Source organism: Lampetra planeri, chromosome 60 (genome assembly GCF_965212315.1).
Source record: "Lampetra planeri chromosome 60, kcLamPlan1.2.h2, whole genome shotgun sequence".
Lineage (NCBI taxonomy): Eukaryota > Metazoa > Chordata > Hyperoartia > Petromyzontiformes > Petromyzontidae > Lampetra > Lampetra planeri.
In genome coordinates, this window is record NC_136166.1 from 2,814,926 (window position 1) to 2,830,879 (window position 15,954).

The following is a 15,954-nucleotide window of genomic DNA, read 5'->3' on the forward strand; positions in this document are numbered from 1 at the left end:
CTGTTGAGGCTATACGGGGGGTCTTTGACTTTTGTATGAGGCCTCGGGTCTTTTGAAGCGTTTAAATAAACGTAAGTTAACATTGCGATTAGTTAACATTTATTTAGTGAGCAAAATAAGGGATTGTTTTTACTGCGGGTTTTATTGCAATTTTTTTTAATGAGTGCTGAAATATCCGAGTATCGATTACGTAATCGATAACTCCTATCGATTATCGGTTCAGTAACTCGACTTATCGGGCAAGAACGTCGTTTTTGTTGTTGTTGTTGTTGAGTAAAGGTCTCGCAAAAAGCTGTGCTCGCGTGAGCCGCCGAACCGGAGATGTTCGTCGTGGGCCCGGGCCTTTGTGACGTCATCGCATCAGCAATATGTCGACCGCACGAGGAGGTGGCCAGCAACGGCACAGCGACGACGAACGAACGAAACGAGAATTAGTAAAAATAAAATAAACTTTAAAGAAACATGCTTTTATTAAATGTACTAGGGGCTGTCCATAAATGACGTCACGCACCTAGGGGACGGGGGGGGTCAAACATTTGTGACGATGTGTGACGAAGGGGGGGGGGGGGGGATTTGAGAAATGTGACGTCACATCAAAATGCGCAACTTTTAATGAATATAGACAACACGTTATACTTAATTAAATAGACTTTTTAATAAATGTTTTCTACAACATCAGAGTGCAGCTCCACATTAAATACGCACTACAATGACAATAGTTTAAAGCGATTTGAAGCATTTTACATTTTTTTTGGGGGGGGAGAGCTTTGTGATGTCATATTTTAGGGGGGGTCTGACTTTTTGTGATGCGATGGGACTAGGAGGGGGGGGGGGGGGTCAAAAATCGTCCAAAATCGCGTGACGTCATTTATGGACGGCCCCTAGTAATGGCAGAACTCCACGACTCCAGGAAGTGGCCCCGAAGCTTGCCATAACTTAAGGGACCGTGGCCAATTACAGCCAACGTCAGTTGAGCGTGGACAATTAGACCCAAGCCGAAACATAACATATAAAAATAATGTTTAAAAAGATAAATTTTGTATGATAGAATATAGTATTGTCATCAGTAAGACATAAGTATACCACGTTTGCAGTCGATACCACATTGGGAAGTGGGTTAAAATTGAGTTACAAGATTTGAGGATACAACAACAGACAGAGTGAGTTAATAGAAAGCGTGAAATAAAAAAGGGACGATATCGGTGCATGAATACATCATTAAGTGCCGAATAAGAAGTTGCACAAGGACCTACGATTCCGGACTCCTTGGTTCACGTAGGTAGAAATAAATAAATAAATCTCGACGTTTCGATCGCAACACAAGCGGTCGTCCTCAGGTGGAAAAAAAAACATCCAGCAGTGGAACTGCTGATCCAGCGAGAGAGCTGATAGTAAAGTAGAGTATTTGTTATCACGTTACGGTGTATTGTCCGTTCTTTTTCCGTTAAAAACGATAGACCCATATGAGTGTTAAAAAAAATGTAGAAGCACCCTGTTTGTTTTATATAAAAGTGGCCCCGGTAAACAACCACACGCAAAAAAACTAAATAGTCGATTAGAATACCGTAGCGGTTTCATTGTTCGACTTTGGCCAGCTCTCACCATAGGGAGATAAACTTCAAACGTTAATGCTTTTTTTTAACCTGTCAAGGTGGAAAGCTTTAACAATTCCTAGTTTTTCGATTTAAAGCTTTCGTGACTGCAGGGATTCATCTTCTTGGTTCTTTCGGTAAAGCCACGTAGAAGGGAAATATTAAAATAATAAAAATAAAACCATAACATTTTACTTTATTATTTTTTATTATGTTTTATGATTTTATAATTGTATTTTCATTTTTTTATTATTTCCCTTTTACGTTACTTTACCGAAAGAACCAATAAGATGAAATCCTAGTTTTTGGGGGATTGTCTTTATACGTACACACAGTGCTAGCTTTTTCACCACAATATAAACCGTAAAATGTAATTGACGGCAACTTAATTTTAAACTGCACGTTCCAATTTGCCCAAAGCCTTCCCATATACCGTGCCAATTCCTTCTGCGTGTCTGCACACGTGGGAACAAATACACAACACACACACACAACACATATGTGTGCCTCACTTTCAGGATGTCTAAAGTCCAACTCTCTTCTGACTTTATGGCTCTCAGCAACAGGGCTCGCTAAACAAACACACACAGTAAGGGTCGTGCCGAATTGCCACGTGTTACTTACCGGCAAGAGGCACTCCCTCCCGTCTCAGACGGCCGTGGGACCCAATAAATCAGAAAGTCCAAAGCGGTCTCTGGTCTGGCGGCTGCAACCAACGCATGCAGTATTGCTGCTTGGTGATATTGGCCTCTGGAAAGAAAGTGTAACATTTAACATTGCTTTGTTTACACGTGGAGACACGCACAGAACTCAGGTCTGTTCATGCTCTACCACTGTACAGCGTGGTCCAGATGTCTTGTGACACCCCCCCCCCCAATTAATTCGCCCAAAGTTTTTTTTTTCTCCCTTTGCATGTTAATTTCTGTTTTAAATAAACCTTTAAATATATACTTCGTTTCATAGAATTAAATGGGGCGGGGGGGGGGTGTCACAAGACATCTGGACCACCCTTAGACCAGCGGTCTGAGCTGCAGATCGCCGGCTGGATATCCATGATAAACTGGACTCCCATGGTAAACTGGACTTCCATGGTAAAGTATATTTCCATGGTAAACTGCACTTCCATGGTAAACTGCACTTCCATGGTAAACTGGACTCCCATGGTAAAATTTGCTTCTATGGTAAACTGGACTCCCATGGATAACTGGATTTCTATGGTAAACTGGATTTCCATGCTAAACTATATTTCCATGCTAAACTGGACTCCCATGGTAAAATTTACTTCTATGGTAAACTGGATTTCCCTTGTAAACTTGATGCCTATGTTGAGGGGTCCGCAACCAAAATAACAAAGAGTGCCATTTTTTTATTCTGTAGTAAAACAAAAAAACACAAAAACCAACCCTCAACATTTCAAGAGCCGCAATGCTGCCCCTTAACGAGCCCCACCGTATGTGGCTCAAGAGCCGCGGGTTGCCTATCCCTTGGCATGGACCAAGAGGGTTTCGGCAGGATTGTTTGAGTTTGGCTCGTAGGTAGGTGGGAAATCACCTTGGGAATGCCGGGTGCTGTAATGGTTCGGGCTGTGAGAGATGGGTCAAATGGCCCAGCAATGGATTCTTGAATACATTTGTGTCAAGGCCGTAGCCACGGAGTCAACATTGGGGGGGACCAAATCGTCCAGGGGGTCTGGGGGTACCCCCCCCAGAAAAAAAAAATCTCAATTTGAAAACTAAATTCACTAGCACATAGGATGGACTTTTTTTTTTACAATAATATCTAAAAGTGTCGTTTTTTTTTAAAAAATTTCTTGCTGTGATTTTCACACCTGATGATGATTGTTTGTGTTGCAATCGAAACGTCGTGAGACTTTAATTGTAGAATTTGTATTATTTAATTATTTCCCTTCTACGTGATTTCACCGAAAGAACCAAGAATATGAATCCCTTCAGTCACGAAACCTTTAAATCGAAAAATCCCAATTCTTCCATTGCCTGCCCCTTGTGACGTCACCCGCCGCTGCCCACGCGCCAATCGGCGTCGAGCCTCCCTTACCAACATGGCGGCCGCGGCGACGGCGTTGCCGTGGCGACGCGGCCTCGAAATCGACAAAAAAAAATTTGTGTCGACGTTGCCACTCGCGATTTCGCCCTCGTTTGTATCGCCAGCTACCACCTCGCGTTCACCCACTTAAACAAACACGCGCTGCCCGTGCGAATATATATAATCATCAACGATTGTCAATCTCTCGTGTGAAGAAAGGACGCGGTGGGTGGTGGTGGTGTGCATTGAAAAATTAAATACTCCGATTGATGCTCCTGCTGTTGTGGAGTGACTCATGCAGCCAGCTATGGCTGCAGGGTTTTGGTAGTACATGTTTATGCCATTTATTGTGAAAATTCCGTCACAGTTCCTATGATTGCCTTTTCATTGCTTTCATGGCTTTATTTTGGTGATTTCGAAAAGTGTATTGGTCTAGCCATGTTGTAGTACAGAGTTAGACTGATGGCCTTAATCTAAGTTGTCTTACGGTTGTTGTTGTTTGACTTGCATCCCACTGGGATTTTTGCACACAGCGTTGGTGTACGGTGTTTTTTCTGCAATATTTTGCTGTCTTTTCTTGGATTTTCTGTTTGCACTTAGTCACATATTCACTTTAAGATGTTTTTTGTTCATGTTTTTGTTCTTTTTGTTTGTTGCGGTTGCACCCGATTCAAGAGCCGAATGGCTCACAGGGCTATACCTAATAAATGAACTTGAACTTGTTAAAAAATCACAGAAATGGACGTGGAGGCAACGGCGCTCCTCACGGCTCAGATCGTCTGCAAGTTGGCCGACTCCAACTTCTACTCGAGGTTGCACGGCGCCGTCACGGTGAGAGTAGAGAGGGTGGCCCGCGTCTTGTGTCGCCTTCTCCCCCCTCTCCTCTCTGTGTGTGTGTCTGTCAGAGAGACACAAGCAGAGGGAGACACCGCAGATACACACAGAGACAGAGAGACACACAGAGAGAGAGACAACACAGAGACACAGAGAGAGACAAGACACAGAGATACACAGAGAGAGACACACACAGAGACACAGAGACAGAGACACACAGAGTGCGTGACGTCATTTATGGACGGCCCCCAATAGGGTGCGAAGACCAGAGTGGTGGTTAATGTAGCCATGTAAGTGACAATGGATATCTATTATTAGTTGGGTCATTCACAGTTAATCAACATGCATAATGTACGTGGCATGCCGTTAATGAACATTGTGTTAATCTTCTAATTGTTGGGTTGGGTCACGGATGTTGTGGGTGTAGAGGGAGATTGAGAAGCATCATCATCATCGTCCACATTCAATCCACAGCTGGAGGAAACACATTCCTGCGGAGGGAGCTGGTAGGAACGTTGGGTTGCTCGGTCAATGGCCAGGGTCAACGGCAGCGTGGTGTATTCCGCAAATATGGCCGACTGTGACGGCGGGCACAAGCCGGCGTGAGTAGGTTAAACGTTGAGTTTTATAAGGGCACCACGGGGTGACCAGCCCCTCCCCACCCAGCCCCACCCCTCCCACCCCCCACCCAGCCCCTCCCCTTTCCCACCCAGCCCCACCCTCTGCACCCAGCCCCTCCCCTTTCCCACCCAGCCCCACCCTCCCCACCCAGCCCCTCCCTCCCCACCCAGCCCCTCCCCACCCTCCCCTCCCCACCCAGCCCCTCCCCACCCTCCCCTCTCCACCCAGCCCCACCCCTCCCATTTTTGGATGCACTACAGATGGACACAATAATCCCCTGTGGGCTGGTGAAACCAGGAGGTTCTTACCAATATAATTAAACGAGGGATGGGGAACGTTTGGCCCGCGGGCCATACAAGGTCCGCAAAATCATTTGGTATGTCCCTGCCAAGGCAACCGCAGGCGGGACTCGAAATTCAATAAATCTCGGAGCAAACCTGGAAAAGCAGCTGCGAGTAGCAGCAACATCATCAATACCAGCTAACACCACACGCCTCGCCAAAGAGAAGCAGTTCCAGCCATAGCATTAGGGGTGAGATAATTAAATGTTTGACCAAATATAACAGGCTAATTTTTAAGTTGATAATTTTGTATGGCCCGCGAATGATGTTCTAAATACCCAAATGGCCCTTGGCAGAAAAAGGTTCCCCAACCCCATATCTAAATGGACGTTTGTTGTGGTTGCCGTTTGTTTGACCATACTTCACCACCCTGGTCAATGTGGGTTGGTGAGGCGGGGGGGAGGGAGCAGAGGAGGAGGATGGGCAAGACTGGCTCATGTGGCATTTGCCACTGATGTTAGCCGAGGCTGGATTCGAACATAGTTGTCGCAAAATACCGTGTCCCACACCTCCACAGTGTCCACTCATTAATGCCACTTGGTTGGCAATCGTCGTGATGTCTTATCTCAGTGCCATAGCCTGGCACGGTTAGCCTCAAGCTCTTAATTCGGGCTGCCTGTCTGCAGACATGCCACGTGGGATTAGCATTTCGCAATTCGGCATTTCGTCTTTGTGGGGAAGTTCACACCGCTGTACTAGTTGCAATGTCTCGTGTGTGTGCACGCACGTTGGACCAACCGTGCTAATCGAAGGGCCGGGCAAAGGACGGTGAACTGAGCGAAACAATGCGTTTTAAATTTCGATTTAAAGCTTTCGTGACTGCAGGGATTCATCTTCTTGGTTCTTTCGGTAAAGTCACGTAGAAGGGAGATAATAAAATAATAAAAATAAAACATAAAAAAATAATACAATTCTCACGACGTTTCGGCCACAACGCAAGCAGCCGTCCTCAGGTGAAGAACAGGGCTGTCGGAATTCGGACGCTGTCTTTCCGACAGACCTGTTCTTCACCTGAGGACGGCTGCTTGCGTTGTGGCCGAAACGTCGTGAGAATTGTATTATTTTATTATGCTTTATTTTTATTATTTTATTATCTCCCTTCTACGTGACTTTACCGAAAGAACCAAGAAGATGAATACGTTTGAAATAAATGAGTTTTCAATCTCGACGACGATGATTTAAAAGTGCAAAGCTCGAGTGGCTTCCTCGTATCGGACGGCCACAGAAACGCGTTGGAAAGGGCCACGCGATGCAGTGGACACCGTCGTCGTACGAGCGATGGCCGAGCCAAAACCCGCTGGTGCGAGCATTACCGGAGTTGGCGTGATGATGGTTCCTGCTCCTTGACGAGATCAGCAGTCAGACTCCCGTGCATTCAGTACATCTCATGCTGCTGCAGTTGCTTTAATTCTGCTGTATTCCCGAAGACGTTGACATACCAGTCAACCCCTCATCAGTGCCCTACCTTATTGAAGACCAATTCAGACCTCATTGGTCACCCCGTACCCCTTATAAATCTCAACGTTCATCCTACAGAGCCCGTATTGCAACGACTGTACGCCATGTTCACATGGAAACTCAATTTCCTTGTACAAGAATACGTGGTAAACCGTGTGGGTTGACAGCTCTGCGTTTATTTGTGCTGCATTGTCGCCGGCGTTGTTGGCCAGAAACGAACGAGGTGCATCTTGTCTCTGCTTGATTTCAGAAAGAGGTTCAGAGTGACGAAGTCCGACTCTCCACTCTGAGTGAAGACCTCAGGAACGCCTTGAAGAAGTCAGGTGACATGCACGCCTGCGTGGGGCGTAGCTTTGCATACCGGCTGTGCATGAATTGTCAGTAGGTTTCTCTGCGCTGTGGGCTTGCAATGATTTGCAATTGCTGTATAATTCACATATTTATATAGTGTCTCATAGGAGGGAGGGATCATATCTGTAAATGGTGATGAACACATCTACCGCGGTGACGGGATGTTAATTACCTCGCCTGGTATGCAGGAGGTCGTGGGTTCCATCCCGACCCTGACGCTTGCTGTATATTTTGAGTTTGCGTGTCTCTCTCCCCGTTATCGCGTGGATTTATCTCCGGGTCCTCCGGTTTTTCGCTCCACATTTAGCATCAACATCATGCGTTTAGAGTATTTCGCTGCTATAAATTTCCACATTTTTTGACTTTGGGACCCCTCCCACCTCCTACGCATTCCACAAGTAGTGACTAATCCCATATCTGCATTTTCCATAAATATGCTAGATTCCTCTGTTGATATGCAAATTCCTTTGTCAAGGCGCCCTTCCTCCCCTAACCCAGCTTAAATATACGCTGCCAAACTTGGTGGTGTTCATTCAGACGCTGTCTTTCCGACAGACCTGTTCTTCACCTGAGGACGGCTGCTTGTGTTGTGGCCGAAACGTCGTGAGAATTGTATTCTATTATGTTTTTTTTCCCTTGTACATGACTTTACTGAAAGAACCAAGAAGATACATTTCCACGTGATAAGCCACTTTGTGGGGCTATCATTTGTGATAGCCAGGTTGCGTCTGAAAAAGAGCTACACAGTTCAGTGGGCTTTACCTATTAAAATAAATAACAAGTTTAGTTTGAATAGTTTTAGTTTAAACGAGGACTTGCCGAACCGCGAATTTTTAGTCGAAATAGTTTAGTCGCTTCTACGCAAAATCGCACAAACCGAACCCACAATGAAGCGAGGGAAAACCTGCTCTCTCAACACCTGCCCTCACCACACCTGCCCTCACCACACTTGCCCTCCCAACACCTGCCCCCTCAACACCTGCCCTCACCACACCTGCCCTCCCAACACCTGCCCCCTCAACACCTGCCCTCCCAACACCTGCCCTCACCACACCTGCCCTCCCAACACCTGCCCTCCCAACACCTGCCCTCCCAACACCTGCCCTCACCACACCTGCCCTCCCAACACCTGCCCTCCCAACACCTGCCCTCACCACACCTGCCCTCCCAACACCTGCCCTCCCAACACCTGCCCTCCCAACACCTGCCCTCACCACACCTGCCCTCCCAACACCTGCCCTCCCAACACCTGCCCCCTCAACACCTGCCCTCTCAACACCTGCCCTCCCAACACCTGCCCTCCCAACACCTGCCCTCACCACACCTGCCCTCACCATACCTGCCCTCCCAACACCTGCCCTCTCCACACCTGCCCTCCCAACACCTGCCCTCACCACACCTGCCCTCTCAACACCTGCCCTCCCAACACCTGCCCTCACCACATCTGCCCTCTCAACACCTGCCCTCCCAACACCTGCCCTCACCACACCTGCCCTCACCACACCTGCCCTCCCAACACCTGCCCTCTCAACACCTGCCCTCCCAACACCTGCCCTCACCACACCTGCCCTCTCAACACCTGCCCTCCCAACACCTGCCCTCTCAACACCTGCCCTCTCAACACCTGCCCTCCTCACACCTGCCCTCACCACCCCTGCCCTCCCAACACCTGCCCTCCCAACACCTGCCCTCTCAACACCTGCCCTCACCACCCCTGCCCTCCCAACACCTGCCCTCTCAACACCTGCCCTCTCAACACCTGCCCTCCCAACACCTGCCCTCACCACACCTGCCCTCACCACACCTGCCCTCTCAACACCTGCCCTCTCTCCACCTGCCCTCACCACACCTGCCCTCACCACACCTGCCCTCTCAACACCTGCCCTCCCATCACCTGCCCTCCCAACACCTGCCCTCACCACACCTGCCCTCACCACACCTGCCCTCACCACACCTGCCCTCTCAACACCTGCCCTCTCAACACCTGCCCTCCCAACACCTGCCCTCCCAACACCTGCCCTCCCAACACCTGCCCTCCCAACACCTGCCCTCTCAACACCTGCCCTCCCAACACCTGCCCTCCCAACACCTGCCCTCTCAACACCTGCCCTCCCAACACCTGCCCTCACCACACCTGCCCTCACCACACCTGCCCTCTCAACACCTGCCCTCTCTCCACCTGCCCTCACCACACCTGCCCTCACCACACCTGCCCTTTCAACACCTGCCCTCCCAACACCTGCCCTCCCAACACCTGCCCTCACCACACCTGCCCTCACCACACCTGCCCTCTCAACACCTGCCCTCCCAACACCTGCCCTCCCAACACCTGCCCTCCCAACACCTGCCCTCCCAACACCTGCCCTCTCAACACCTGCCCTCCCAACACCTGCCCTCCCAACACCTGCCCTCTCAACACCTGCCCTCCCAACACCTGCCCTCTCAACACCTGCCCTCTCAACACCTGCCCTCCCAACACCTGCCCTCACCACACTTGCCCTCACCACACCTGCCCTCCCAACACCTGCCCTCCCAACACCTGCCCTCCCAACACCTGCCCTCACCACACCTGCCCTCTCAACACCTGCCCTCCCAACACCTGCCCTCTCAACACCTGCCCTCACCACACCTGCCCTCACCACACCTGCCCTCTCAACACCTGCCCTCTCAACACCTGCCCTCACCACACCTGCCCTCTCAACACCTGCCCTCTCTCCACCTGCCCTCACCACACCTGCCCTCACCACACCTGCCCTCTCAACACCTGCCCTCCCAACATCTGCCCTCCCAACACCTGCCCTCACCACACCTGCCCTCACCACACCTGCCCTCTCAACACCTGCCCTCTCAACACCTGCCCTCCCAACACCTGCCCTCCCAACACCTGCCCTCCCAACACCTGCCCTCCCAACACCTGCCCTCTCAACACCTGCCCTCCCAACACCTGCCCTCCCAACACCTGCCCTCTCAACACCTGCCCTCCCAACACCTGCCCTCTCAACACCTGCCCTCCCAACACCTGCCCTCTCAACACCTGCCCTCCCAACACCTGCCCTCCCAACACCTGCCCTCACCACACTTGCCCTCACCACACCTGCCCTCCCAACACCTGCCCTCCCAACACCTGCCCTCACCACACCTGCCCTCTCAACACCTGCCCTCCCAACACCTGCCCTCTCAAAACCTGCCCTCACCACACCTGCCCTCACCACACCTGCCCTCTCAACACCTGCCCTCTCAACACCTGCCCTCACCACACCTGCCCTCTCAACACCTGCCCTCCCAACACCTGCCCTCTCAACACCTGCCCTCCCAACACCTGTCCTCAACACACCTGCCCTCTCAACACCTGCCCTCACCACACCTGCCCTCTCAACACCTGCCCTCTCAACACCTGCCCTCACCACACCTGCCCTCTCAACACCTGCCCTCCCAACACCTGCCCTCTCAACACCTGCCCTCACCACACCTGCCCTCTCAACACCTGCCCTCCTAACACCTGCCCTCACCACACCTGCCCTCACCACACCTGCCCTCACCACACCTGCCCTCTCAACACCTGCCCTCTCAACACCTGCCCTCACCACACCTGCCCTCTCAACACCTGCCCTCCCAACACCTGCCCTCTCAACACCTGCCCTCACCACACCTGCCCTCTCAACACCTGCCCTCACCACACCTGCCCTCTCAACACCTGCCCTCCCAACACCTGCCCTCACCACACCTGCCCTCACCACACCTGCCCTCACCACACCTGCCCTCTCAACACCTGCCCTCTCAACACCTGCCCTCACCACACCTGCCCTCTCAACACCTGCCCTCCCAACACCTGCCCTCCCAACACTTGCCCTCACCACACCTGCCCTCTCAACACCTGCCCTCACCACACCTGCCCTCTCAACACCTGCCCTCCCAACACCTGCCCTCCCAACACCTGCCCTCTCAACACCTGCCCTCACCACACCTGCCCTCTCAACACCTGCCCTCTCAACACCTGCCCTCACCACACCTGCCCTCTCAACACCTGCCTTCCCAACACCTGCCCTCACCACACCTGCCCTCTCAACACCTGCCCTCACCACACCTGCCCTCACCACACCTGCCTTCACCACACCTGCCCTCTCAACACCTGCCCTCTCAACACCTGCCCTCTCAACACCTGCCCTCCCAACACCTGCCCTCCCAACACCTGCCCTCCCAACACCTGCCCTCTCAACACCTGCCCTCTCTACACCTGCCCTCTCAACCCCTGCCCTCCCAACACCTGCCCTCTCAACACCTGCCCTCTCAACACCTGCCCTCTCAACACCTGCCCTCTCAACACCTGCCCTCTCAACGCCTGCCCTCTCAACCCCTGCCCTCCCAGCACCTGCCCTCCCAACACCTGCCCTCCCAACACCTGCCCTCCCAACACCTGCCCTCCCAACACCTGCCCTCTCAACACCTGCCCTCTCAACACCTGCCCTCCCAACACCTGCCCTCCCAACACCTGCCCTCACCACACCTGCCCTCCCAACACCTGCCCTCCCAACACCTGCCCTCACTACACCTGCCCTCCCAACACCTGCCCTCACCACACCTGCCCTCACCACACCTGCCCTCCCAACACATGCCCTCACCACACCTGCCCTCACCACACCTGCTCCCTCAACACCTGCCCTCACCACACCTGCCCTCACCACACCTGCCCTCACCACACCTGCTCCCTCAACACCTGCCCTCACCACACCTGCCCTCACCACACCTGCTCCCTCAACACCTGCCCTCACCACACCTGCCCTCACCACACCTGCTCCCTCAACACCTGCCCTCACCACACCTGCCCTCCCAACACCTGCTCCCTCAACACCTGCCCTTACCACACCTGCCCTCCCAACACCTGCCCTCCCAACACCTGCTCCCTCAACACCTGCCCTCACCACACCTGCCCTCCCAACACCTGCCCTCACCACACCTGCCCTCCCAACTCTGGTCCCACATTTGAAGTGTTGGAACAACTCGTGGTCCCCGTCGTGGTGGTGACCGGCAAGCGTGTGACGACCCCCATACCTCCCCCCCCCCCCCCCATTGCCACGTTCCCGCCGCGTGCGATCCCCGGCTTGAACCCCCGTGACCCACACGGTGCGCGAAGGCCCCTCGTCCAGCAGTGCATCGACACAAGGGTTCCACGTGTGCGTGTACCTGCGCACAGCGGTTGCACAGGGGATTTCTGTCGTCTGCGTATTAAGTGCGCGTCGGCCGTGCGCGTTATTTGACGGTGGAGCGAGGTCGGTTTGTGTGTGCATTCTGTTTGCAGGTTGGAAAGCGAAACTCCAGAATGCTGTTTACAGAGAGATGAGCGTGTGAGTGATGGCTTCATTTTTGCAATCTCGTTTTTACATTACAATTCCAGCAAATCTTCCAGAAAAAAAACGTATTACAACGCTGTGTGCAGATGATTGCATCGGGAGTAGCGGAGTGCGAGAAGTTGGTAATTAAGTTGTGTTGCTGTTCCATTCTTACCAAAGATTCTTCTCATCTCGTGGTGGCTAGGAGATGTTAACTCCCTCGCCTGGTATGCAGGAGGTCGTGGGTTCGATCCCGACACTGACGCCTGCTGCTGTATATTTGGAGTTTGCGTGTCTCTTTCCCCGTGGTCGCGTGGATTATTCTCAAGGTCCTCCGGTGTTTCCCTCCACATAGAAACGTGCGTTTCGATTATTTGGCTGCTGTACATTTTCCACCCGATAAGCCACTTCATTGAGCTATCATTTGTGGCCCAGGTTGCTTCTGCAAAAAAAGCTCAGTGGCCCTCACGTGGTAGAAAAAAAACAATTGTTTAATATCATTGGGATGTAATAGTTTAAAATATATAGTTTATAGTTTAAATAAAATGTTGCTTCCAGGGGACATGGCCATGCCACTGCCATTATTTTCACGAATTAATAACTTCCGACCGCTTGCCGGAAAGCGTTGTAGAATCAATGCGCGTGCGCGATTCGTTTCTGTTTACGTTCCCTTCGTTCACGCTAAACCTACGTCGCGCGGGCCGCCCCATCCTGCCCAGGCTGCCGAGCGCTGCGCTGTCGCCCGAGCTGAGGAAGGAGCCCCTGGCGTACATGCGGCGAGCACAGGTGGTTCCCGTCGACCACTCGCAGCCACGCGTCGCTGGGAGCTGCGCACTTTAAAATCATCGCCTGGATCGACGAACTCGTTTTTCTAAAGCTGCTTTTTTGCGTTGCCATCGTTCGTTCTTCCCGCACCTCGCACGGTCGGCTACGTACGGCGGTGCGAAACAAGTTCGACGCACGCACGCACGGCGCGGCGAGCGTGCCCACCACTGGGCCGCCGCGATGGTCGTTGGTTTCAGCTCCTCCGTTTGTTCCCCCATCGGCAGGCGCAGTGGGAGAAGCGGGTGATGAAAAGTTTGAACAGCATGTGCACGGAGCTCGGAGTCACTCTCTATCAGAAGGTATTTGGGGGGGTTGGGATCGAGCTCAAGGTTGAGGCGTGGTGGAAAACTTAAGCTGAACTACTTTTTTTATTTTACCAAGTAAGGCTCTCTTGGGCTATATCGCTCGTTTTTTTTTTCATAAGCGAGCTGGCTGTCAAAAATGAAAGCTCAACGGAGTGACTTATAATCCTCACGTGGAAATGTATAGCAGCCAAATACTTTAAACTCGTGACGTTGATTCGAAATGCGGAGGGAAAAACTGGAGGACCCGGAGAAAAATCCACGTGACCATGGGGAGAGACACCACAAACTGCAAATATCCAGCAAGCATCAAGGTCAGGATCCAACCCACGACCTCCTTTATACCAGGCGAGGTAGTTAACATCTCGCTACTGTGAGAGAGAAACATGCACACTCCAAATATACTCCTAGCCACCGCGGTGCCCTTTAAAGGGTAGGTACAGCCGGAAACTGAGCGCAGCGGTATCAACATCACCTTAATTTTTCATGGGTCAGTGCATGATTTTCTAATTCATCCCAAAAATCCGAAATTCACGCCTGGATATGCACTTTGGGATGGTCCAAAAAAAAAAAAACGTCTCGGATTTCTACGAAGGTACGACATGACAAGAAGCCACACATACTGAACAACACTTGGGCACCTTTGACGTGACATGGGACGGGGGGAGGGGCGGCCTTCACCCAGCTGCGGATTGATAGAGGGCAGTACCTTATTGTTCATCTACTTTTAACAACTGCATGTGTTTTGTTGGCGCACTGATTCGCGTTGTGCTTGCTTGCGCCCCCCCCCCTTTCCACTCCCACGCGACCTTCAGCGTTCGCCCGAAGAGCAGAAAGGGCTACTGAGCAAATGGAGTGAGATGGGGTCTGACGAACCAGGTAGGAAGGAGAGCGACCTGAGACGAGAAGCGACACCCTCGCTGCAGCTCAACAATTCAGCGACGGATTTACTCTGCCCGTGAATTTTGTACGACCTCACGGGCGTGTGTGTACGCGTCTCTCTCTCGTAGATCTGAGTCGGTTCCGGCCTGTCTACGCGCCCAAGGACTTCCTCGAGGTAAGATCAGAGTTGACGGAAACGCACGTTTCAATTGTTACCCAGTAGCTCGTGTGGCATGCGCGGCCACCTTTTATCAATCTGCTGCTGGGTGAGGGGTCTCCCTCCCACCTCACCTCGTGTCTCTCCGGGTTGTGTCGTCAGACGGTTGTTTAATTGTGCGTCACCGCGCTGGTCAGTGCGGGCCGGTGAAGGGGGATAGCATATGCGTGGAAGTGCAGGGACTCCTCTGCTTACGGACATTCGACTTACGAATTTGCAGAGATACGAACAAACCTGTCCATGTGTTCAGTTGCCCGTTCAAGAGTCGTAAGTTCAACCGCCGTGCAATAGATGGCGGTGGTGGCATCTACATTTACAGAACGTGAAGAACCAGTGGCATCTGCATTTACAGCACGTTAAGAACCAGTGGCATCTACATCTGCAGAACGTGAAGAACCAGTGGCATCTACATCTACAGAACGTGAAGAACCAGTGGCATCTTCATCTACAGAACGTGAAGAACCAGTGGCATCTTCATCTACAGAACGTGAAGAACCAGTGGCATCTACCGAACGTGAAGAACCAGTGGCATCTGCATATGCAGAACGTGAAGAACCAGTGGCATCTACATCTGCAGAACATGAAGAACCAGTTGCATCTACACCTGCAGAACATGAAGAACCAGTGGCATCTACATCTGCAGAACGTGAAGAAACCAGTGGCACCTAATCGACAGAACGTGAAGAAACCAGTGGCATCTACATCTACAGAATTTTAAGAAACCAGTGGCACCTACATTTGCAGAATGTGAAGAAACCAGTGGCACCTATATCTGCAGAACGTGAAGAACCAGTGGCATCTACATCTGCAGCACGTGAAGAACCAGTGGCATCTACACCTGCAGAACGTGAAGAACCAGTGGCATCTACATCTGCAGAACGTGAAGAAACCAGTGGCATCTACATCTGCAGAACGTGAAGAAACCAGTGGCATCTACATCTACAGAATTTTAAGAAACCAGTGGCACCTCCATTTGCAGAATGTGAAGAAACCAGTGGCACCTATATCTGCAGAACGTGAAGAAACCAGTGGCACCTATATCTGCAGAACGTGAAGAACCAGTGGCATCTACATCTGCAGAACGTGAAGAAACCAGTGGCATCTACATCTGCAGAACGTGAAGAAACCAGTGACATCTACATCTACAGAATTTGAAGAAAC

General features: G+C 51.6%; 1 protein-coding gene across 4 annotated transcripts in view; it reads left to right on the forward strand.

The window, feature by feature from the left end:
• Positions 1-15,954, forward strand: part of TBC1D19 (TBC1 domain family member 19) — a 39,335-nt gene that overhangs the window by 1,268 nt on the left and 22,113 nt on the right. For 3 of the 4 annotated variants that reach the window (XR_013588742.1, XM_078618885.1, XM_078618883.1), the window contains exons 2-8: positions 4,372-4,466; positions 7,140-7,212; positions 12,537-12,582; positions 13,287-13,353; positions 13,617-13,691; positions 14,510-14,573; positions 14,705-14,751. Coding sequence is in view for 3 of the 4 variants with exons in the window: in XM_078618885.1 (XP_078475011.1) it covers positions 4,372-4,466; positions 7,140-7,212; positions 12,537-12,582; positions 13,287-13,353; positions 13,617-13,691; positions 14,510-14,573; positions 14,705-14,751 (467 nt within the window). In the remaining variant the exon portion in view is untranslated. Of the gene's footprint in view, positions 1-3,454; positions 3,861-4,371; positions 4,467-7,139; positions 7,213-12,536; positions 12,583-13,286; positions 13,354-13,616; positions 13,692-14,509; positions 14,574-14,704; positions 14,752-15,954 lie in introns of those variants that run through there. The other variant, XM_078618884.1, reaches the window with a different exon arrangement.